At 35.8% G+C, this 25,524-nt stretch overlaps 2 protein-coding genes across 10 annotated transcripts; both read left to right on the top strand.

Annotated features, from left to right (window-relative positions):
* Positions 1-863: 863 nt before the first annotated feature.
* LOC135674470 (uncharacterized) lies at positions 864-15,004 on the top strand. Of its 5 annotated transcripts, none has more exons than XM_065184365.1 (16): positions 864-1,066; positions 1,546-1,815; positions 1,910-2,038; positions 2,707-2,914; positions 3,575-3,721; positions 4,350-4,424; positions 5,395-5,466; positions 5,620-5,691; positions 6,219-6,290; positions 8,661-8,732; positions 9,240-9,311; positions 9,982-10,053; positions 10,846-10,989; positions 13,094-13,165; positions 14,284-14,430; positions 14,524-15,004. In XM_065184365.1, the coding sequence occupies exons 2-16, from the start codon at positions 1,624-1,626 to the stop codon at positions 14,706-14,708; spliced, it is 1,731 nt and encodes a 576-aa protein (XP_065040437.1). In that variant the 5' UTR covers positions 864-1,066; positions 1,546-1,623; the 3' UTR covers positions 14,709-15,004. The 5 variants fall into 5 exon arrangements, with proteins under 5 accessions (XP_065040437.1, XP_065040440.1, XP_065040439.1 ...); XM_065184368.1 differs by having other exon boundaries at positions 1,541-1,815; XM_065184367.1 differs by having other exon boundaries at positions 1,505-1,815.
* Positions 15,005-15,497: 493 nt separating this feature from the next.
* Positions 15,498-23,186, top strand: LOC135674468 (protein ANTAGONIST OF LIKE HETEROCHROMATIN PROTEIN 1-like). 5 transcript variants are annotated; one of them, XR_010513636.1, is made up of 4 exons: positions 15,498-15,653; positions 20,170-20,313; positions 20,710-20,841; positions 20,955-21,262. XR_010513636.1 is itself a non-coding variant. In XM_065184362.1 (4 exons), the coding sequence occupies exon 4, from the start codon at positions 21,574-21,576 to the stop codon at positions 22,888-22,890; it is 1,317 nt and encodes a 438-aa protein (XP_065040434.1). In that variant the 5' UTR covers positions 15,498-15,653; positions 20,170-20,313; positions 20,719-20,841; positions 21,568-21,573; the 3' UTR covers positions 22,891-23,186. The 5 variants fall into 5 exon arrangements, 4 of the variants coding, with proteins under 4 accessions (XP_065040434.1, XP_065040432.1, XP_065040433.1 ...); XM_065184362.1 differs by lacking the exon at positions 20,955-21,262 and adding an exon at positions 21,568-23,186 and having other exon boundaries at positions 20,719-20,841; XM_065184360.1 differs by lacking the exon at positions 20,955-21,262 and adding an exon at positions 21,568-23,186.
* Positions 23,187-25,524: the final 2,338 nt, after the last annotated feature.

The raw sequence follows: 25,524 nt of genomic DNA, 5'->3' as shown, positions 1-25,524 counted from the left end.
CAAAGAAATCTCCCCTGCATTAAGAATTATTATTTAGAGAGAGATATGGTTAGGTTTAAGGATTAATACTTAATTGATGGAAATTAATGGTGGGCCCACGTCCTTTTCGCCCATGGGTTTATATGCGGGCGGAAACAAAAAGAAATGGGTTCTGTTTGAGGTGGCGTGTCGGCCGCGACCTCCTCATCGACGTTTCCTCCGTGGATCCGCTGTGGCTATCCAAACCCAAAACGCCGTGTGTTACCACCACTCGTGGATCCCTCCCAATATTTTATGTATATATATATATATTTAAATAATTAACTTTGTTTGGATTGAGAATCATTGATTCTTGTCGTTAGCAAGCCTTGAAAATATTGAAAAAATTAAATGCGTAAAATATATTTTAATACTTTCACCATAAGCTTAAATGTAAGGGTAGAAAATATATAAAAATAATCATAGAAGTGAACTAATAGATATTAACTCATTGATATTTATCGTTGATTTTGGAGATATATATATATATATATATGTAATTTTGAGAATATATTAATTTGTATACGATTGAAAATTGAAGTCATAGCATTTAAAATTCTGGAAAATAAATTATTTAAACATCACCGCTTAATGGTTTGCCTCTTAACAAAAAAAAGAAATATATTATTGTCTTAAACCTTTCTATGTTGTTGGATATTACCATAAATTGGATATTTCCATGGAAATTAGGTGAATGTGGGCCACCGTCGGGCAGCCACAATTTATTTGCCACGTGGTGTTCCATCCTATTTGGTGTCCCGTCCGTATAGCTGATCGGCCCTCTCGCCGCGGCCTTATCCTTGCCCCTACGAAGCGACGAGCTCTCGTTACTGTCACGAACACGCGTAGCTCATTGGTGGTTGGGCGAGTGAGCCCCGCCCGTCGGCTTTGGAGCCCTCTCTCTCTCTCGTCCTTTCCTCCCTCCTTTCGTGCCGCTTCGGGCTTCTTCCTCCGCCCTCACTCCCCTCTCTCCTCCCCCCATCCGCCTCCTCGTCTCTACCATCCCTAAGCCTCGGTCACGCGTCACCTCCTTTCCTCACCCTCTAGGGTAAGCGTACCGTTATCGATCCTCCGGTTTGTGTGGCTTTGTGAGTTTCCTCTGGATATTTCGAACAGTCCGTCGCTTTCACACCTTTTTTTTGGTTGTTTCCCCTGTCTACTTTTGGACTTGGAATTATTGGATTGCTGATGGCGTTAGAAAAGACGGGGCGATGGTTGTTCTGAAGTTTTGCTTAGTATGAGATCATCGATTTCTCCTATTATGACGTAGAAGTCTTGCGATCTTGTGAAATTTTCATCTATCATGATCTTTTAAAGTTTAATCGGGGATTGAATTGATTTTCCGTAAAAAAGATGATTTTGATTGTTTCTTTCTCACAAAGATTCCTTTTTGCATTGGAATTCCAACTTTTTTTTAATGGAAGTAGCTTTTGTAGTATGCTGCTTACGCTGACTTAGAATCTAATCTTACTATATGATGGAGTAGGAGAATCACAAAAGGTTTTTGGGTTCTTGTGGATAGTATAGATGGAGGGGAATTAATCTTCTAACAGCACAACTGAAGAACAACAAAGAAGTATCATCTCCGAAGTTAATCGTCATCCAATGGGGGGAGCTTGTTCCAGGAAGAGAGACCTTCTCGATGAAGATGATTTGCGCAGGTCTGGAAGATACTCTAAGAGTGGAAGCTCAAAATGGTTATTACTTATGCTGCCCCGTTGCAGCACAGATGTCACAGCTGGAAGGCAAGGAAAGTGCCCTTCGCTCATGGAGTTGTGTGTGGCTAAAGTTCGTGAGGTGCGTCGCTGTTATACACACATTGTTTATGTTTCAACTTCTGTTGTGCTTGAGACATTAAGTAACTATGTTAAAAGTATTTGGGTGAAAGCAGGATATAAAAAGGTATACCAGCTTTTCCATGCTTCCAAGAGACCTTAGCCAGCAGATATTCAATGAATTAGTGGAATCTCATTGCCTTACTGATGGATCTCTTGAAGCTTTTTGGGATTGTGCTCTTCAGGTGCACATTTTTTTTGCTGTACACCAACAAATTCTATTGCTTTAGTCCAACGAACTCTATTCTTATAGTCCAACTATAGGAGATTGAGGTGTTCTATTGTAAATAAAGTTTGGATAAGGTTCTGCTCTAAAGTTCCATCTTTTGTTGTATAAACTACTCAGAATGATTTGCAACCATGATTAGCAACCAGAAGCAAGTGTATTTATCAGTATGCACTATTATTAACAAGGTTCTGCCAGAAGGAAGAATATCTCATTGTTCTAGTTAAACCCTTATTTGACAGGAAAAAGCTCTTTTCCAGTTTCTCATCATGAATAGTATGAACTACAATTTATGGCTACTATAACCATCAAGGTAATGCTCTTGCTTAACCTGTATCAGAAAATAAAAATTATAGATAAGGTCTCTGGCAGAAGTTGTGCTGTCTCATATATTTTCTAGTTTAAGCTTGCCAATATTATTTAGAGGAATATCTGCATATTCATGTATGTGATAGAGAATTTCCAACCTAAGGTTTAATTAAATTTTTATATGGACAACTATGGTGAGCATTCCTCTGACTTGTAGAATGTACTAATATGAGTGTCAAATAATATGGAAGCTGTTCGGTTATCTTGGATCTTGTAGCTAAAGCTGTGGATATTTTTTGACCTTTTGCTTGTCATCAGGATATTCATCTTGGAGAATATCCAGGAGTGAAGGATGGTTGGATGGGCATAGTTTCTTCTCAGGGGCAATCACTTTTGTCCCTTGATATCTCTTGCTCTGATGTGACAGATTCTGGACTGTTTCTCCTGAAAAATTGCTCCAATATCCAGAGCTTGAAATGTAATTACTGTGACCAAATATCAGATTATGGCTTAGAACACATATCTGGTAAATATCTTTGGCCTTCTACTCCATGTCTTGCTAATTTTTCTTAATTTTCTGAGCCTTTATTGCATCACATCATCGATCAGATAAAATGATCTCCTTATTTAGTGTATAAAGACAACCTTTTTGTATTTAGTTCGGAAGTGATGTTGTATCTGTGCTGTCATGTTTTATTACCAACAAGGCTAATGATGTCTGAGGTATACCTAGGTGTGAGGACAAGCTTTTGCATGTAACTTCTGGCTGGGGCATGATTTCTAGCTTCTAATTGTGAAACTTTGCTTGGCTTTCTTCATGTTTGATTATTTTGTCTATCATGTGTTTGACTTTTGATTTAATATGGAAACTTCAAACTCTTCAACAATATATCCTTTTGCTACAAAGATGCTGAGGTTCTCTACATCCTCCCAAATATCTTTAATGTGTTGTCCTCAATTTGTATTATGACATAATATTGCCCGTATGTTCTCTTATTAATACTCCTGAAGACATTTCAGTATTGCTCTTCCATTTGTTTCCTCACTATGGTTTTTTGCTGTTATGTTTTATGAAAACTGTTCTAGATTTTCTCTTGTCTACTTTGTTTATTGATGAAGAATTAGACTCAATGATTTTGATATTTTTTTTTACATTTTTCATCGCAAAGTTTGTTTCTTCCTTCAGGACTTCCAAACTTGACGTCTTTAAATTTCAAGAAGAGCCATGCTATCACTGCCGAAGGAATCAGGGCTTTTACCAACTTAATTAACTTGGTAAATTTGGATCTGGAGAGATGCTTAAAGATTCATGGTGGACTTATTTATTTGAAAGGTTTGCTTTTTCCCATGCTATGACCTTGGGTTGCCATGTTGTGAATATACTATTATTTTATATATGGATGAGTTGGTGAATTTCTATAGAGATAGAAATTTTTTATTTTTTGATCTTTAGTTTTCCTTAATCCTGAAACATGCCAAAAGTCACATAAGTACATGATTTACAACCTGCTATGAATTTTGCAAGGATTGGTAGTCATCACTGGCATCCAATGAATAATGATATTTTTCACAAGTGTTCTTTCCTTTCGGGAGGAGAAATATACTGTTCTTATAGAAGAAAGATGAAGATAGTAAAGAGAGAAACAAATCACAGCAATATATCAATAAAAATATCATATAGGTGCATTTGACCAGTTGGCTTATGTGCTACTTTTCACATTATAGTTAGCTTTTCTCCAATGACCAAGTCAGTGCTGCAGATAAAATTGGATATTGGAGGTGATAATAAATTTTTGTAGGAATTTGCTTGCTTAATACTGGCAGATTTTCTTGTTTCAATAAATTCCTCTTTTATATACTATGTATTAATACAGTAAGTTATATTGTTGACTGTTTTTTGTTTAAACACTGCTGCTTTTTATATTCTATCCTTCACGCAATTAAATGTGAACCTTCTGCAGATTTGAAAAAGCTTGAATCCCTTAACATCAGATACTGCAATTGTGTAACAGATGCAGACATGGAGCCTCTTTCAGGTTGGCTTCATTTGGATATGTCCTGCCGAGATTACTGCAATTTTAGTTGAGCATTTATCATTTTAGTTGGGCAATCCTGCCCAGAGGAGAAGTCATTACTGTGGAATAAATTTCATGTTTTATTTGTGAAGACATTTCAACGGTAGTCTACAGTAGAAAGAGTATGGCATGTACATGTAGCAATAGAATCACCCTTATTAACTCTGCGAGTTTAGAAATAAGATGTACACTACATACTCATGGAGGACATATTTGCTCAGCATTTTGGTGGTGCCTCCAATATTGGGTAGAAGCCACTTTGTCTGAGAAAGGGGTTGTATAGCCTTGGTTAGGATGAATGAGAGAGTTGAAGGATCCTATAAACAGTGGATGCACACTTCATTATCTTTTTAAAGCGCATTAAAGAAAAACATTATTGGCTGTAATGATTTTGTGAAATTCGATTCAAGAACTTTCCAAGTTCTAGAGCTTTCTTGTTATAACATAAAATTGCATTAGCTTTAATATTCTGATGAAGTATATGGTTTTATATACCGACTGATGGGAAAAATGTTTGAATGATGACGGTGACGATATGCCCCACCTATTCAGTGCTAAAGCTCAATTTCTTTTATTAATAACCTCAGTACGTATTCCTTTAGTTTGATTTTTTTTTTCTTTTCCCCCTTCAGATATAGGAGTTCCAGTTATTTGAACATTACAGAAACATTGCACTCTGTTGCATGATAAAAAGGCCCATTGCTAACTTATCTTCCTATGATATCATATGCCTCTTTTCCTTTTGCTTCTAGTTAGATAACCTAAATAGCACACTTTTCCTTATTTCACAAAGAAGAGTTGCACTGCTCCCTCCCACTTTCCTTTCCTTTATATTCCTCTTCTTTTCTTTATTTTTTTTGTAATATGGTTACTTTGTCAAGTCTCATCAAGCAAATTTTATCCATTTGTTAACATTTTATTGTTAAACTAGGTCTTACAAACTTAAAAGAGTTGCAAATGTCATGTTGTAAAGTTACTGATGTGGGCATCGCTCATTTGAAAGGTAAGATGTAATGGATATTTTCTGTTCTTGCCCTTGCAGTTTGTTATTCTATGTTTTGTTAATCTCTGTCCTTTGAAACCAATTGTCAGGGAGACTCCTGTTTTTCTATTCTGTTTCAAAATACATTTGTTTCTACATTTAAGTTCCTTGCAGGCTTGTCTAAAGTTGCTCACTTGGACCTGGAGGGTTGTCCAGTAACTTCTTCTTGCTTGGATGTTATATCAGGTTTTGGTCTTTTCCTTTGTCGTGATAAATTTATTGCTATTGTCCCTTTCCCTGTACAATATTCCTTGGTATATTTTTCACTTTTACGTTTAAGTCAATTATTCTTTAGTTTCTTTTCTCTTTCTAAAGTCCTGCAAATCTTGGGGTTTAGTTATTTTGTTTCTGCATACTTTATGTATTATTAAATTTTTGTCTCATAGTGTACTAATTATTTTTTTCTTAAACAAGTTTATTTTTGGTAGGCAGGTAAGAAACAAGTATATATTTACCTGTAATATTTTAACATTATTTTTCAAGGTTTAATTACTATATAGCTTGTTGAACTCTGTATATAGCCTGTTTAACTTGTAATTTGTCCAAATTATTTTCTTTTAGCTGGGCTTTCAGAGCAGATATTCATTCATATCATGTATATTCTTTTGTTTTATTATTTTAAAGTGACTTGTCTGCTTTGGTTGGATTACCCTATCTGTATCCGCTCAGAGAAATGATATGTGATAAATATGGTTCTTTCTGGATCTTTGTAGGCTTCACATCATTGGTATTTCTGAACTTGAGCCGATGTGGTATATCTGATGATGGAAGTGAGAATTTTTCCGGTGAGTTATTCATGACACGTTAAAACTAAGATGTGTCCTATAAACATGCAATAAATGGAGAAGAATGTTTCTTTTGAAACTTCTCAGGGTTCATGTATATATTGTAGGTACCATAATGCCTTTGAATACTTGTAGTGTTCTTTCAAATGTTGCTACCATGTCCATGTCAAATGGGAAATCAAGGGAAACATGTTTTACATTGTTTCATAAAAGATTTTGTAATTTTAGCTGTGTGAATGTGTTACTTCAGATTTTTCGCTGATGTAGATCTATGTTCAAATTTTATTCATGCTTGTCTAAGGGGACAAAATTCTGTTAGTTTTCTGTGAGAACATGCTACTTCTTATGTATTGAAAACCAAGATAGGCAATACTGAATGATACCGCCCGGTACTGGTGGTACGTACCGGTCTGATGGCATACTGGTACGCAGACCGCCCGCTACCAGGCGGAACGAAAAATAATAATAAATAAATAAATAAATAAATAAATAATTATATATATATATATATATATATATTATATATATAAATATTTTAGAAAAAGGCGACGTTCGGCGACGTCGCCTTTTTCGGATTTTATATATATATATATATATATATATATATATATATATATATATATATATATATATACTGAGCGGTATACCGCTCGGTATACAATTTCGTACTGTACCGAGTGAACATCGAAACTTCGGTATGGTACGAAATTGCAGACCTTGCTGAAAACTCTAGATTTATATCTATATTCTCAACTAATTTAATTTCTGATTCCCTGGATGCCATTTTGATGTTAGTTCCAATGTCAATCTCTACTGATCTGGGAGAAAGTACGTTAGTTTGAACTGAGATTTTGGCATGAAAACACAAGGGGGCTACCACTTGAGGTTAGAGTGGTTACTGCCAAATCCTAGCTTGTGCCCCCCTATAGAATCAGTCGATACTTAAGTGGTGTGCCTGGCCCACCAAGGTGTGGAAAGCGTTAGTCTGTGACGCCCTATGTGCCAATTAGTGCTTGTTAATCAGAAGTGACGGTTTATTCATGAAAAATATTGTAGTTTGGCATAATGCATTTTTTCAATGTTGTGTAATTCCAAATGCAAAGCTTTATGCATACTAGGCAGTCTAGAGCCATCCAGCATGATGATCTTTGTCATTTAGATCATGCATGATCCTGAGTTTTTCTTTCATCTGGTACCATGAAATTGAGTTAGGATCTTTGGCTTTGTTGATCATACGGTACCATGGAATTTTAGTGGGCGATCTGTTGTTGTGGATTTTTTTTTTTCTTTCATCTGATACCATGACATTTAGTTAGGACCTTTTGTTTTCTTGTTTATTTAATATTAGGGAATTCTGGTGGGTGACTTGCCATTGGCATGAGTTTAAGCTGTGACAAACTAGATATTCCTTCCTACTCTCAACTGACCTTATAGGTTTTCTAGAAAATTTATCTACTGACTTAAATTGTTTCATCGAGGAATTTGGACCAAATTTGTATGGCTAAAACCAGGTTGATGTTCAGTTTTAAAATTACATCAAACCTAGGCCATCTCAACTTTCTGTTTCTGTCTGTGCTACCTCAAGGTGATGGAAAAATGTTTGGATGACTGCAGAATGGAGACAGAGCATATATAATGGGCTAGAATGCTAGATAGAAGATATGCTTCTAGGTCGGTGCATGATCATTATTGGCTGTTTGAAATTCTGAAAATCTGGATTTGGGAGGCATAGGAGCTAACTTTTCTGCCACAGATATGAGAAGAGGAATAGTAAGCTGCCTGGGTTGGCCAAGAATGGTTGTGCAACGAGCCTCAGTTTCTAATAGGAATGGTATACCCTCTGATTGGAGAAAGAATATAAGCATTATCAAAGGCATTTTTGCTCTATGAAGCAACTAATTCCACATTGGCCTTAGATTAGGGAAAGGATATTGATAAAGCAAGCAACATGAACAGATCACGTATGAGGATATGACATATGACATCCATAACACTGCATCCAGTGCATCTTGTTGAAGCAATTAAACTCAGCTTCTAGCTGGTTACTTTTATGAATTAACTATTGTTTTCTGAAGGTGACAATTGACCCATGTACATAAGAGATGGTTTCAAAGGACACTATTTTTTTGGTGCTGATATAATCGTTGATATCCTTAGTACAGCAACATTGTTGTTTATACTTTAGAATATATAGAACTTTCAACTGCACACTAGGTCTGCTTTACGTGACAATGGTGTTTGTTTCTTTGTAAACCAGACGGTGATATACTTGGTCATGTATTAATTAACATTGTTCTCGTCTACTTATGTGTACATATTGTTCTATGCTTCATTTTTTCACTATTTTTTTGCACAACCATTGCATTACAGGGCTTCAGAAGTTGAAAGTCTTGAACTTGGGGTTCAACAACATTACTGATGCATGTTTGGTGTATCTTAAAGGTAAATCACATTTGATTTTGCATGTGCTGCTGACCTTTCATGAAATACGACTTTTCAATGTTTTTGCATCATAATAATCTCACACCTTTTAGCAAGAGACATTTCCCAATACCTCTCATTCTTGATGAGGTCTAGAAATTTGGCAGCCTTTAATACACATTTGATGGTCTACTTGGTGGCTTCCAACCCTGTATTATTGTATTTTTTATGCTTGATTGAAGTTTTAACTTTTAGGGTTTTTCTTAAGGATCAATAACTGGTTTATCTCTCCTAATGGCTTTGTAGATCTTTCGATTGCCTGGAATTTATTGAAGCAAATTATTTTGTGTTTATTTTGGTAATCACTTAGTACTTTGTCTTTTAAATTGATTTATAGTGGCTTTAGTTTTGCAAATAATTGAGTATTTAGTCATTGTCATCGGGTTTTCTGAATGCCATTACTGTGACAAATGTTGGAATAATATACTTTTCTATACTGATTGTCTCTTAATCCCTAATAAATTGTAGAATTGATCAATTTGGAGAGCTTAAATTTGGATTCTTGCAAGATTGGTGATGAAGGTTTATTAAACTTGAAAGGTAAGTGCTATTGTGTCTAATTAATCCAAGCTGTTTCATGCATCTACTACCAACAAAAATCGATGAAATTTTAAGAAGTTTTAATTTCTGAATTTTTCTCCCAAATGATGCCATTTTGGACAAGCCCTGTTACTTCATTATTGTGTTTTCACTATGCTTTCACATTTGAATTTTTATGTACTTAAATTACAACATGATTTTTATGTTTTAGCTAACTTTGGTTGATCATTGAACACATGAGCTGGTGGTATATAAACTATTAGGTTGATCAACAATAAAAAATGCATGACACGATAGCTATGAAGTTTTCTACCAGGAAGAGAGAAAGTCTATGATATGATTTTCCTAAGGGGCCAAGGCACCATCTGCAGGGTTTCAGAGAGTGGAAAAAACGAGCAAATTCCATATCTTATGTCACCAACTGTAACCAAAAAAGTTATCCCTAGATTTATAATCTTTCCATAGTTGGTTCTGTTATTCAATTTGAGACCCTTATATTAAAAGGTGCTCTTTCTCACATACCTATTCTTGAACTTTTCAAAATATCACAAAATATATCGAAACATCTATGTTTTTCACGGACAATTGTCATCAAATTTTTGAAGAAATTTTTGTTGATTGTGCCAAACTTATACTGAGATTCTTCAGTGAACTTGTATTGCTTTTTTAGGCCTTCTACAGTTAAAATGTTTGGAGCTGTCAGATACTGAAATTGGAAGCAATGGACTGAGCCATCTCTCTGGTATGCTTTGCAACTTACATGTGATGGTGTCAGAGTTCTCATTTACTGAAGTTTTGCAATTAGTTACACCTATGCATTATCTGCACCTTCAATTCCACCCCTGGAGCCTTTTTCTCTGACCAACCCAAGTGATAAGTAGATAGAAGAGCTAAGTGGCCACACTGCCTTGAAATGACCTACCCCCATGCTTTGTTGTTTATTTGCTTCTGCTTTGTGGGTACTTACCCATGAAACAAACAAAATTTATCATGTTATAGTGTTTCTTGGAAGAAAATTCTGTTTCTTATACATGAAATATGTGTTAGTTCATTTGTTACAATGTGATGCTCAACATAATATACTAGTTATGAAGTACATATCCAATCACATCATTTCCTTTCGGGCAAAAGTAATTGCAGTAGCAGTTTCTCCAAGCTAGATGTAACTATATCATTGTGAACTTTGTTTCATGGCCAACAAACATCTGTTACTTTATCTGTCTAGTGACAGTCTCCCATAAACAATTTGATGCATTTCATGTTCTGTCTCAGTTCGTGACACTTGAAAAACTAGCCTTTTAAGTTTACACCACACGTTCCATTTTCTTCTCTGTTTTATGTTTTTAATTGTATTCTTGACCTGGGAAATATGGTGGCCTCTGGCTTGCAATATCTCATTTTATGCAAAATATATGCAAGATATCTAAGTTCTTTTTAGGTTTTAAGATGTGAATCCTTGAAAAATTATCTATATAGTTTGTGTAGTTAGATTATTACACCATAAGAAACCTGACTATGATTTAATCACTTTCAGGTTTACACAACTTGGAGAGTATCAATCTGTCATTTACAGCAGTAACTGATGGTGGTTTGAGGAGGCTGTCTGGATTAACTTCCATTAAATCTCTTAATTTGGATGTTCGCCAGATAACAGATGTAGGCTTAACGGCTATTACCGGTAAGACTTGTTTGCAAGCATGCATCATTATGGTTGTCCTAATATGTTTATGCTAATATTTATGATCCTGGAATTTGTTTGTTCGTGTAGGATAGCTTGTGTAATTTATTTGTCATCTCATAGCAGATTTAGAAAATTTTTCTGTCAGTTGAAAAACTAGATTTATGCTTAGTGATGTTGTGCTGGTCTAAACAATGTGAAGACTTGGATATCTATATACAATGGTATTCAAGCATTTATTTTGTAACGTTCCATTTGAACGACAGCTGGCAGACCACATGAAAAGTTATCCTGAAATTTGAAAATTTTACTTGTTATTTTTTACTATTGCTGGCTGCAAGTTTTGGGGGTGACTTCAAAATTTCAAGTTGTTCTCTATTCTGTTTAAATATAATTATGAAATATGATAATGCCTGTATAAACATTCATAATCCTCAGTTAGCTGTTGCACAGATTGTATTTATTTAACACCTACCTATCCAAAAGTCTGTGTGGGAAGCTTCTGCACTTGTTGTCTTTATGCAAATTAATTGCAGGAGGGTTTATGTAGAAAAACTCTTGTAGAATTTTTAGGTGCTTTTCTATTCAATAAATTTAGGGATATGCACTCATTCTAGTAAACGGCATGTGATAATGGCTGTTGATAACTTCATACTTTATCAAATAGTAGTAGTCATCGAGCTTGTATCTGAACCTTCTACTCAAAAGGTGGCATCGAACTTCTGCACTTCTGATCTTGCTGTGAATTAACTGCAAGCGGCTGCATAAAAAAAATTGTTGCTTTACATGATTGCCATTCTTGGACTGTCTTGTACAAGTCAAGTAGTTAGAGTCATTCTAATGTTGGGCAAGTTGAAAATGATACAGCAGGTGGGAGTAATTGCTATGCTGAACGGAAGTGTAAGAGTGCAAACTCACCAGAATATAGGTTTCAGAAAGCTAAAGGAATAAATAGACTTTTTTTTTTAATTATTAGTTTCATACATTTGTTTGTCATATGGGTTTTTATTAATCTTTATCTGCTAACTGAAATTCCTTCTACAAGTTTTGACCAAACAAGGTTTTGGATGCAATGTTCATGTTGAAATTATTTTATGATCAAATGTGTTGAGGAACTTCACTTGCTTGTTAGGTTTCACTTGGGCCTTTTAACACCCAAAATAATTGCTTATTAGATTTTGGTTTATGCTATTCTGCTCCAATTTGCACATGCAGTAACATAATAATACAATACATTAAGTATTATTTTGTTAATAAATGGGTTAATTATTATTTGAATGTAATTTTATGGTATATTCTGTTCCACCGTAAGTTTCAAATGATTTAGCTCGAAAAAGAGAATCATGCACCACTTTAGTTCAGGTACATTCCTTCTACAATGTTGAGAACCTGATAGGTTATTTGCTACGGGCAATATGTTGTTTACTTCTGTTAAAAGCTTTTTGCATATATCCATGTTTGAGTACTTCATATTGATGTATGCTAACAGTCAGCTACCTAATGCATCCTTTGTGTCGGGATTTAAAATTGGCTCTGCAAAGGTGACAACATCAATTTGTATGAAGCTATGAGGTGAGGAAAATGTAGAAAAGTTGGCAGTGATGTTGGACATGCCATAAGAATGCTGGGAGCAGGAGGGAGGCGAAGAGGAACTATTAAAACTGGTAATATGGGAGGTGTCACATATGAGAGAACTCTTGAAGGTGATTCTGGCATGTCTGGAGACGACAATTAAGTGCTCCTGCAAGGATGGATTAGTAGCCTATTTAAATTATGGATGTCATAAATGTGTGGGGAATATCAAAGAAAATTAGAAAAAGGCATGATTGTAGTTGACTCAAATTAGAGGTGTCTCAAGTTGGCCAGGAAGATCAAGGAACACTTGATTGGAAGCAACAAAAAACGACATGATTGTCCTCTGACTATTAAGAGAGATACATAGGAGCGATCAACATATGGTTCATCATATATTCTTGTTTCTTGTAGCTTTTATTCTAATTTATGATTATTTTTTAAGTTAATATGAAAATTTTCCTTCAGGTGCCCCTTTAATAGAACTTGGAAACAGATAGTCATTTGCTTTAATGCTTCTTGTGTCATTCAGGTCTTACTGGATTAACCCATCTGGATCTTTTTGGAGCTCGTATCACAGACTTAGGGACAAACTGTTTCCAACGTAAGTTATTTAACTTTTCTATGTGCATTTTTCAAGGGTCCTCTACAGTTTTTGTGCTATTTTATTTTGGTTCTATGGTTTCTATCATCCACATTAAAAGAAGAAACATCACATCTCAGTCAAGATTGATAATTTTTTTTATTTTGATAAAGACAACATCAATGGAATATTTCACTAGAAAGAGGAAAGCAATAGATAGGAGTACCACAACATCTCATGCAGAGGCAATTTACTCCCTCTAACAGGCAACAAGATAACCGGCTTAGTCTCTAAAGCAACCTTATAATAACATCATATAAGTGAAGAAGAGAAGATAATTTTGCTTACGAGATGTAGGGTTAATTAACATTAAATGATAAATGTGGTTTATTCATGATCGTGAGACTTATGGCAGATAAAATCTGAAGATTGCTTACTGCCATAACTTTCAGGGAGATTGGTTGCCGCTTGCTTGCGACCATATTAACCTCAAAATTCAACATTGTGTTTTTATATTGAATAGTCCAGGATCATAAAGGCTTTTATGATCAATTCATTGAAATATCAATTATTGGGACTTTAACAAGATTAAAAGTGAGGAATATCAAATGACTCCTACATCAAGAATGTTGATACGTACGAGAAAATGAGACAAACAGAGCAGCATTTTTGGGGGCCTTTATCTGAACTCCTTTTGGAGAACTCTAGAGGCTCTTATTGTCTGCCATGTTCATGCTTATCATCATAAAAAGGGCATTGGAAATCATATATATAGAAAATGATAGATCCTGTAGATCTTGAATCAAAAAGGAAAATTTCAGGTGATGCATCTAGAGAAGCTTAAAATAGGTTCCCAGTATTGCTCTTCAGTTGCACGTGCGAGTTATATTGGAAATTTTATTTCTGGTTGTGATATCTATTCTTTTTCAATTAGGATGCCTGTTATTAATGCTCTTTCACCCAGGATGCCAAGTTCTTAGATTTTGGTAGACTTGTAAAGTGCTTTGGGGACATGAATTATATGTTTATCAATGGACTGTATTGTCAGCTCATCTACTGTTAGATCTTACATTAATCTGAATTTTGAGTTTCACCTAGTTGTCCGAGGATGATAATGTTGTTTCCTGTAATCTAATTAGATTTCAAGAACCTGCAGTCACTTGAGGTATGTGGTGGGTCGATAACCGATGCTGGAGTCAAGAACATTAAGGACCTCAAATCTCTTACTCTATTAAATCTGTCTCAGAATTGCAACCTCACAGATAAGACTCTGGAATTGATTTCAGGTACTTTACTGGCAGTTTGCAATTGTTCTTTACCACTTCTCAATTGTTTAGCTCCAAAATCCACCTGTGTTGACATGGTTCATTCAATTGCAGGATTAACTGCATTGGTTTCTCTTAATGTATCAAACTCACGCATAACAAATGCTGGATTACAACATCTGAAACCACTGAAGAATCTGAGATCACTTACCCTGGAGTCATGCAAAGTAACTGCTACCGAAATAAAGAAGCTACGGTTGGCTGCGCTGCCAAATCTGCTTAGCGTTCGACCCGAGTAGTTCGAGGCCAAGCATCTGTAGATAGTCTGCCTCTGGACAGATGACAGTGTGCGCACATATAAGGTGATCTGCCAAGCGGTAGGGAATCCGGAATCCGACGGAGTCGTAAATAATGGGTGATGTCTAGTCCTTGTGTTCTGATCTAGTTTAATTTAGAGGTGGGCAAACTTGCACATATAACTAATGCAGTAGTATGTAAATATGCTTCATCCTGAACACATGCAAGTATTCTCACCTGAAATAATGATTGTAAATATTTATGTACATATGTTGGGATTATGTTGGTTTCTGTTTCAGCATCTCTGTAGATATTGTATGATTGATTGCTCAAAGTATTGGCATTGCAGTACAGATCACAAGTCTGCATAGAGAGTTTGAATTGCCACCAAATACAGATTTTTGGTAATAAACTGAGTTGCAAATTATGGTAAGAAATATCTGATGATAATAGCAGGTTGAATTGACTCATTTAAATTAAATTTAGGATTTCTAATTCAGGTTCAACATTTTTTTATGCATATTAAATATACATATACAGTAGAAGTAATTAATTCCATGTAAATATGGCAAAATTAAGTAATGCTAATCTAGCATGATCACACCCATGTATTTTACTTATCTATAAATGAATTTAATTAAGTTCATATAGAATAATTTTCTTTTATTTTAATTAAATTCATTTTTTATTTAAAATATAAATAAAATTTCATCATCGACCAATGCTTGACGAAATGGTTACTGTGCCGGCATCAGCGCCCGCACGATGTGGATTCTACGGTGACAGATAGCGCACAATTCCGTGATATATGATCGACGCAGGGTGGCGTGGGATATGCCAATTACAGCATTCGATAGCACAGTGAGAGAGAGAGAGAGAGAGAGGAAGGACTGCGAGTTGCGGCCGCCATGGCGTTGGTTTCTCGTATCCTCTCACGATCCAGACAGGTGAACTGCCTTCCCGCCCCTACCCGATCTCTATCGTCCCCTTGAATCGATCTCTTCTCTTCGAAATCGTATCCAGGTCCGATGAGACGGGCAGATCGCGCCCCCATGCTCTGCGATGTTCCCGTCTCCCGGTCGATCTCGATCGATGCGTTGTTTGTGATGTGTTCATTGTTGCTTTTTTCCTTTCGATTTCTTTAATTGCCTTTCAGCGTCGTGAAACCCTTATCGTATGCTGTGATTTCTTTAGATTGTAGATTTGCGTGTACTGGCAATGATTGAAATTGATGACGCTTTGATGATCCTTCATTTGGGGCAATATTGCAGAAATCGTTTATAGAATGATCAGCTTATATTATTTACATTTTAGTTTGATGGATGAGTCAATCGAGAATGATGCTACAAGGGAAGCTGATTGTGGATATATAACTTCCAAAATGCTAGTCTGAGATAAACTAGCACAATAATCTGAGGATCAAGGCACTAGTGCAAATTTGTTTCGTATCTTTCACATGTAATGAGTCGATAAAGTAGTTCGTCAAATTTATTATCTCAAGTCTTGTGGTTCGTTTGGCTCATCTACTCACATAGCATGCTTTGAGAATTGGGATTGTTAGTTTGTACCTGCACCATAAATTTCATCCTCGTATGGATAATTTGCTCTAGTTTGATGGAAGTTGCTCAAATATCATTATGTAGCAAACCATTACACAAAGTCTATAGGCCTTCGTCAATAATTTTTGTGGTGGTTCAATTTTGCTTGGGGTTATATGCTGGTCAGATCATTTTGCAGCATGATAATGCAATGTCAGTTTGATCCTATGTAGAAGAAGCTGCACCTTCTAATCTGCCTCCTCTTAAAGGAGATTGTAAGAGTATTAATATTGTCATATTGCTTAGTTCATGCTTCCTTTTAGTATTACCATTATAGTTGTTGTACCTGTTGATAATTTGTCTGCGTAAGTGTAGTCTTAATAGCCATATTCCTTTTGCCATCATTTTTGGTCTCATGTGATTATCATGTAATTTGAGTAGGAAAAACTCACTTCGAGATAGGAAAAAGAAATTTAAGTATGTGTTAGCAAAATTGAATAATTCTGAGTGCTTTGCAATCTATGATGATCATATCCTAGAAATTAGTGTCTCCGGTGAGACTTATGAGTGTGTTGATAATTGGATTGAGCTGATTAATAATGTTACTGGTTAGAAGTACTCTGGAGAGAATCAGTTAGGATTCTTGTAAAGTGAGTTTAGAAGGAAAAAATGAAGATAAGTAAAACATACGTGGAAAATAGGAAATCTAAGCAATCCTTTCATGTTCTCCCATTGCCCTTGAATGTTAGAGAAAAACTATTTCTTTTTCTCTTAAATCAGGTAATCACATCTTAAGAGGTATATGGATCTATTTTCTTTTATATGAGAAATGATAATCTTGTAGCACTGTCACCTCATCCATTCATGTTCCTTTTTCAAGCCAGACCCCCTATGCCATTGACTTTACTGATGAGAATGGGTCAAATGATCTTTTTCCTATTTAATCCAAATTAATAGGATATGACACCCTTATGGGGAGCATTCTCTAAATCAAGGAGGAAAATAGGTCTCCTATGGGTGAATAAGAGAGGAGATGTTTTACTAACTAATCCAGATATTTGATGCCATATAAAAGTAACTAGTCCATAGTGCTTACATTAACTCATATATATGACTTGCTAAGGTATCTTGCTGGCAAAATTTCTCTTTTTTTTAGTCTCATGGCTCCTCAAAAACTTACCAAAGAAAACCTCTAGAACTCTCCAAATACAAATCTTAGTAGGTAAACAAGTTTACCTATATTATATCATCTTAAGACTCTTAGACATCATATAGATTCAATACAGTTTTCTGGAGGTTAGCAACTACAACTAATGATATATATTTCGTTGCTCATGAGTGGGTTTAATTTTCTCATGTGTTTTAGTGAATTAAAAACACATGATCATCAATAAAGATATTATTTATAGAGTAAAAGTAAAATGATTAAAATAGCAAGAGGCGTTATGAGTCTTTTGTGCTCATTGGATACTTTTGAGATTATAAAAAAAAATTTATAAAACAACTATGACACGAATAATGCTTTATGAATCTGAATATTGGATAGTTAAAAAATAATATATATAAAAAGATTATATTATCGAGATAAAAATATAAGAATATTGAGATGGATGTATGAAGTTATTAGAAAAGATAGAAAAAGAAATACTTTTATTTGTGAACAATTATATATCATTTTGATAAAAGATAAGATGAGAGAAAATCGTTTAAAATTGTATGGGCATGTATTCGGGAGACCTTCGGATGTGATAGTCAGAAGAGGTAAAATGATTAATATTAATGATATGAGAAGAGGTATCAGAGCCTGGTTCTTATAGAAATTATTTTTCTTCTTTCTTTTGACCTTAATTGTTTAAAATATTTTTGCTCTATTCGGCCACTCTCTGGATCATTCCCAACTATTTCTTTTTCCTTGTTTGCTTGGGAGGAACCTATGCTATTATGTCTGGAGGAGAGAAAATGATATCTATCTCTAACAAACAACTTAGGTGACAATTCATCCTTGTTGATTACAACGCATAAACTCAACAGAAAGAATATTTTTCATTGATCTCAATTCGTTAAATTGTATATTCGAGGAAGAGCAAAGATCGGTTATTTGACCTAATCAATAACGACACCTGTAGAGCAAAGGAGGATCCCAAGTTTAAAGATTGGGATTATAAAAATTCCATGATCATATCATGATTGATAAATTTTATGGAATCAGAAATTAACTAAATATATATGTTTTTACCAATAGCAAAGGAGTTGTGGGATCCTATGGTCGAGACATATTCAGATATGGGGAACTCATCTCAACTATTTGAGATTACAAACAAGATCGAAGAGCTTAAATAAGATAATACTAGTGTTATAAAATACTTTAATACCTCGAAGACACTATGGTAAGAGCTTGATATTTTTTTATGATTTTGGGTGATCATGTGCTACTGACAGTGCTCGATACTTAAGAGGGATCGAGCCTTTTAATTTTTAGTAGTTTTAAACAAAGAATTAAATGAAATTCTTGGATGGATATTAGGAAAGGATTCATTATCATCTTTCCAAGCTATATATTCTCCGAAGTTAGGATGGTGGAAAGTAGTAGACAAGTCATGATAGGATCTTCCACTCCATCTATGATTGTAGAAAATTTACAGTTGAAATTAATTCATCTGCTAATGCTGTGCAATGTAATCAAAGGAAAGGAGATGATAAAACCAAAGTATGGTGTGATTTTTGTAATAAACCAAGACATACAAAAGAAATTTCTTGGAAGATTCATGGAAAACCAACAAACTAGAAGAATAATTGAGTTCTAGATAAGGCTAATACCCAAGGATTTCAAGTAGACAATCAATTCGTCATCACCTCTAAAGGAGCCAAAATGCCTCTGTTTAATAAGGAACAAATTGAGCAACTGTTTAGGTTTCCAAACCAATCCCAAAATCCTAATCCTTCTCATCTATCATCTTGCTCTTTAGCCAAGAAACGTAATTGTTTCACAGTTTTGTTTACTTCTTTGGATCTTAAGGCTCATTGGATCATAGATTCAGGTACAATAGATCATATGACTAGCCTTTTAACTTATTTTTCTTCTACACACCTCGTCTTGGAAACTCTAAAATAAAAGTTGTTGATGGATTATTTTCTTCTATAGCAGGAAAAGACATAATTATAATTTCAATTTTTTTATTAAATTTTGTGCTTCTTGTTCCCAACTTACTAAAGAGAGAGAAGAAGTTTATTATTTTGAAGAGGACATTACTTGAAATAGATAAGCTCAGTTGACAATAAATAGTAACACTACTACTAGAAGTGAAATAATATTGTGGCACTACAGACTACGCCACTTAAGCTTTCCTTATTTGTAAAAGTTTTTACCTTTATTATGCAGAAATAATAATAGTTTTCTATTTCAATGTGATATTTTTCAATAAGTGATTTAAAATATTTATTTATAACTATACAAAAGGGTTTACCTCTTAAAAGAAAATTCTAATGTTAAAAAAACTTTCAAGAGCTTTCATGATCAAAAATCGATTTCAAGCAAAAATACTTTAATATCATTTTCGATTCCTACTCGTTAGAGAATGAAATAATATATGAATCTCTGAGCATTGATAGTCTCCGATAAAATGGTATTATAGAATAAAAAATATACACCTACTTAAAGCATGTTCTTTTTTATTTACCACTTATGTTGCTAAATATTTTTTGAGGAGATGTTATTCTTATTACTCCATATTTGATTAATCAAATATGAATATTTAATTTTTAAATACCTTTTAATCTTTATATTTAGTTGTCATTTTTACTTATGTTGCTATATATGTCTTCCCTTATATATATAAAAATTGTATTTATTTATGTTAAAAATTACTACTTAATGTTTGCACATCTTGGCTTATTGATGCGCGGATTGTACAATTTATGTTGTCAGGAGTGGCCTTACAGATGATCTCGGTGCTGAGGCTATGATGATGAAAGCTTTGGAGAAGTTGAGAATGTTATCCAAAAGCTGCTATTGAGGTCTGACGAGAAGAACATGGCTCTTCTCTGTTGAATTCGACATGGTCAACACAAAGTAAGTGGAGAGGTTTCATTATCTTTAGCATGTAGTGGTGGCTATTTGTCTTGCACGAGCAGTTTTGTATCTTATCTGTTAATCCGGTATAATACTGCTAGCCCTTATTACTACTGGCATTAAACTTTATGGTGACTTACTGTGCCCTATTGAGAGATGCCACAATCATAGTTCCAATGGGATCATTTAACTTGATTCAGAGGATTATGGTTCATGCATCAATGAAGTTAAAAAAGTACTGCTAACCACTTAGTTCTGTGAGTTTTTCTGTGGATGTAACATCAATCTCAATTCTGTACTCAGACCAATATCATGTCCATTCTGAAGGCTGTTACATCCCCCAACCTATTTAAGCCAAAAGTTGGATGTTTACTCAATTTTTTCTATTTCTAAAAGTTAAATTAGGTTGGGCATTAAAAAGGAGGACCTTCCCAAGCATGAAGAACAGTTGGAACTTCAAATTGCCAGAGAGGATTCGCAGGATCTGAAGAAGGATGCTATGGAAGCAATGTAAACCCAACTTAAAGGGTATGTTTGTCTTATCCCCTCACTAGATTCTATAATATATAAAAGAAAGATGGGCTGGATGGATGGATGGATGGATGGCTATGTATCACACTAATTGCTCATAACTCTTGCAGTGAGGAAGTCAAGGATGAGGAGATGGTTGATGTCAAATCATTAGATATTAGGAACTTCATCTAAGATTTTGCTAAAAATTGTATTGCCTAAACCCTAAAGGCTCTGTCTCTCTGCTTTCGAAAAATTTGAGTTGCTACAAATCTGCAATACTTTTACATTCACTCTGCTGAATGTATAAATAATAATAAGAAGCTGATTTTGCTAGTTATTGATGCTTTTGTAAATGCAACCGTCAGTAACATAATGTATAGTTTTGGCAATTAAATTTCAATTGATTTTTTTTAAGGAACAGTGTAGAAAATAGAAAGTGGTATTTTAAGAATTTAGAGTTTATTATATTTTATCAGATTCATTGCTGTCATGTATGTTTAGCAATGGTTAATACGTTCATTAGATGAATGCTAAGTAGTATGTATGTATGTATGTATAATGTTAAAGTATATGGGAATTTTTATGTTATATAAAAAGCCAAAGTAAAATTTAATAATAATTGTTATTCATTTTAAAGTAAATTTCTTTGGTGGCCTTTTTGGGTAAATGTGTTTCGTCGTCTTGCAAATGCTCAATTACATGTCGCCATCACTCAACTAATGCCCAGCGTGCTTTAGACAGAAGGAAATGGTCGGCGGCACCAAGCGACGCTCCGCCGCTGCTACCACCTCGTCCTCTCCCCTGCCGCCTTCGCCGTCCGCTGCTAAGAAGCGTAAGCCGCAGCCGACGCCTTTCACGTCCGAGGAGCTCATGCCGCTCTTACGCCTCCTCGCCTCGGCCATCTCCGGCCCCCTACGATTCCTCTCCTCCGCCGACCACCTCCTCCTCCCCTCCCAATCCCTTTCCCTCGACTCCTCCATCGAATCCGCCGCCTTCTCCCTCTCCGGACTCCTCTCCCTCCTCCCTCCCGACTCGTTCCCCCTCGATCCTCCCCCTCCCCACTCCCCTTGGTTTTCCCGCTTCGTCGCTACCTTTCCCGCGGACGATCGCCGCTGGGTCGAGTCATTCCGCATGTCTAAGCTCTCCTTCGACGGCCTTCTCCAATCTCTGTCCCATTCCCTCCAATCCGACCCCTCCGCAGCCGCCGCCGTGCCCCCCGACGTCAAGCTCGGTGCCGCGTTGTTCCGCCTCGCCCACGCGGCCCCCTACCGCGCCGTCGCCTGGCGCTTCGGCCTTCCGTCGCCGGATGCTGCGTGCCGTGCCTTCTACGAGGTCTGCAAGGCCATCACCGACCGGCTTGTTTCCCTCTTCGAGCTATCCTCTGACCTTCGCCGCGTCGTCCGGGGGTTCGAACAGCTGTCGCTCCCCAATTGCTGCGGCGTGCTTGGCTTTGCCCGATTCGCCGTGGAGGGCCCGTCCAGAGGAGGATCGGTGATCGCACAGGGTTTGGTCGATTCCGAAGGGAGGTTTCTCGACGTCTCCGTGGGATGGCATGGGTCAATGTTGCCGGCCCAGATCATAACCAGAACCAAGCTCTACAAAGCCCAGGCCTTGGTGCTGGGACTTGGTTCCCCGATAGAGCTCAATGGGGGTTCGGTGCCTCAGTATCTGTTGGGTGGCTCTTGCTGCCCTCTCCTCCCCCGGCTGCTGACACCATTCAGAGGGGTGGATTCGAGCTTGAATTCCTCTAAAGCTGCATCTTTTAACAATGTGCATGCTCACGGCATGGAGTTGGTGTACAGATCTTTCGGAAAGCTTCGTGCGCGGTGGCAGCTGCTTCAGACAAGTTGGAAGAAGGAGTGTGCCGACGCCCTGCCCTATGTGATCGTAGCTAGCTGTTTGCTTCACAACTTCCTTGTTAAATGTGGTGAGCCCATGGATGATGAGATTGATACGACAATGGGAGAGCTAGATTTTCCAGATTTCGAGGGGAAGGGTGATGAGGATGGAGAGAGGATCAGGGAAATGCTTGCCTCGCACCTGAGCTTGGTAAGCAGTGAATGACATGCTATCTTGTTTATTATCATGTATTTTGTGGTGTTTGAATCCGTCTGGATTCTTAACACCAATTGCAACGTACTGTTCAAGTAACTTATGTGGCTTTATTAGCAACAATGCTGCATGACTTCATAGGTTACCAATCTGAGACTGATGAGGTAGATATGGGCCTTAACGATAGTACTTCTCATGCTAAGTCTTCATTTTCTCATTAACTCAATTAGCAAATTTTTCTTCCTAAAGCACCATATTTGTAAATTTGCATATTGAATGTGTGTTCTCGGTCAAGTTTCTTTGTCAAAGGTTGGAATTTTTCCTCTGATTCCTATCATGTTTCTCGGTCAAGTACAAAAGCAGTCTTTGAAGTCCCAATTCCTCTCATTAGTGCTGATAAGTTAGGCTTTAGTTTTGTGCTCTGCTTTGTTAGGTGCTAATACTGTGGCAATGAAAATTTTGAAACAAATTTCTCAAAGATGGCTTGGGACAAGATAGTATTCGTATTTGCTTGGTTGCACTTTGTTTCATCTACAAAACAACCTCGAAATCAGGTTCTTTTTGCTGCTTTTTATGCTGAAGAGACGCTTAAGTGATAATTTGATATTTAATTTTGCTGTTAAAGAGAAAAAGTGAAATTCAATTAGGTGATTAAGTGCATCCTATGAGAACAGAAAATAAAAAGAGAAGGTAATTAAGTGTCATGTAGGTAGCGACTGGAAAGAGAACCCTATTGCTATGAGTACAGGGATTCAGATCAAATCTTTTTTTTTTGTCTTTTATTGAGTTAAATAAGGAGGTAAAGATGTGCCATTGTCCATGAGAAGTACTATTTCCAAAATTGGTTCTATTTCTTCACAAATGCTTTCACATTGCCTTTAACACAACCAACTTACCTATTCTCAATCTCTGGATAATTATTTTACCATTCTAGATGAGAAACATGCATAGGTTTATCCTTCTGCTCCTTATGCTACAGTTCCAGTTTAAAAATGTTATGCTGAGGACATCATAAGATGATCATACAAGCCAACTAAATTTTGTAGATTGAACTACAAAGACTTGTCATGCTGTTGTGCTTTCAGTTCATTACTCTTGATAAAACAAACATTGTTTTATGCGGAACCTTCTGACTTTTCATTATTATCAAGATTTATGTGCTTTCCCTCTAATTATTATCCTTTTTATCCTATATTTTTTAGTACATAAACTATTTAATATCTTATGAACAGATATTAAATAGTTTATGTAGATTAATGTAGCACGGATATCCAAAAACTATGTTAATTCAGTAAGATTTTAGAATTTTTTATGGTAATTTAAACTTAGGATCTCTAGAATAAGATGCTTGCCATCATGTACTTCTAGAAATGTTTTACCTTTAAATAGAGCTGCAACTGTTTTGAACTTTGGCTGACTAAACCATAATTTGGTGTCAAAGTCAATAATTTAACTTAAGTTAATATTGAGAGGATAAATAGTAAACTGCATCCATTCAATGGCAAATGTCAATGAAGTGTACCAGTATATACAGCCCAGAAGTTTGTAGTGTACTTGTATGTGTCCAAGTAATTTTTAGGTCTTGAGGTGATGAGAACACCTATAACAAACATCTACACAATTATGTAGTTGGCATTCTTTATTAGCAATAAAGGACTTGGTTCTTTATCTATTAAACATCTCAACAAATGTCTGTTTGTCACCTGGTTATTGTCTTTCTACCTGTCATTTTGAAGAAATTATGATTTACCCTCTAGATATTTGTTATCTGTTTGCTAGTTCAAAATAAAAGTGTTTATGATGCTTGATAAAAAATGCTAATGCATTGATCTGACTATCACAGAAAATGGAAGAAGTTTTCAGGTCAATTTGAAGCCTATAAATTCTTTATAGAACTACAATGAATCAGTGTAAAAAAGAAAAGGTCAGATTAGTTTGCTTTCATACATCTGATATATAAAATATAGGCCTCTGTCATTCTATTTTTTTCTGGTCTCCAATAAAACTGAGTTGTTTGTCCCTATCAAACTTCATGCTTATTTTGTGCCTTTCAAGTTAGGAATGTTCCTTCTTGAGAAGATGTTGATTTAATTCCAGAGGAAACAGGAACTTATTATGTGCTATCTCATACTGTTGAGAGGTAATGTCAAAGTAAAGTCAAACTTGGCATTGGTGCATCAATTTTTTACTAATGAAAACCTAAAAGTATTCTCTGATTTCTGGCCAAACAAAACTGCTGAATGTTACTTGTTGCAACCCATTAATGGCACATCTTTGTTCATTTTAATTAGACAACAAGAGAACATTTATTTTTATGTGATACATGTCCAAGTATGAGGTTCGATTAGACTGATCATGACCAGCTATAATTCTGTGCTATAACCTGTGAATAAACTGGAAAATGATCAAGGGATATAATATCTTCCATGTTTAGTCTATCATCTCATTGATGCTTGTCAAGGCAAGCCATGAAACCTGAGTATTTGGGACATGTATATTTGAACACAGATGAATATGCTGCATACAACCCTAGATGACATATATATATATAATATATTCTCCTTTAGTACAATTTTTAGGACATGAGTTCCAGTAGCATTGTTTGTTGTGGATATTTGGTTAGCAGATAGAAGTACTACTTTATTC

The sequence above is a fragment of the Musa acuminata genome, chromosome BXJ1-5 (genome assembly GCF_036884655.1).
Source record: "Musa acuminata AAA Group cultivar baxijiao chromosome BXJ1-5, Cavendish_Baxijiao_AAA, whole genome shotgun sequence".
In the NCBI taxonomy this organism is placed as follows: domain Eukaryota; kingdom Viridiplantae; phylum Streptophyta; class Magnoliopsida; order Zingiberales; family Musaceae; genus Musa; species Musa acuminata.
The sequence above is the reverse complement of the archived record's forward strand: the minus strand, read 5'-3'. Positions and strand labels throughout refer to the sequence as shown.

Bases quoted from the DNA above. Each gene is read 5' to 3' on its own strand.
- LOC135674470 (XM_065184365.1), top strand. From the start codon at position 1,624: ATGGGGGGAGCTTGTTCCAGGAAGAGAGACCTTCTCGATGAAGATGAT. The intron at 2,915-3,574 runs GTAAATATCTTT...TTCTTCCTTCAG, and splicing joins TGGCTTAGAACACATATCTG to GACTTCCAAACTTGACGTCT. The intron at 10,990-13,093 runs GTAAGACTTGTT...TGTGTCATTCAG, and splicing joins AGGCTTAACGGCTATTACCG to GTCTTACTGGATTAACCCAT.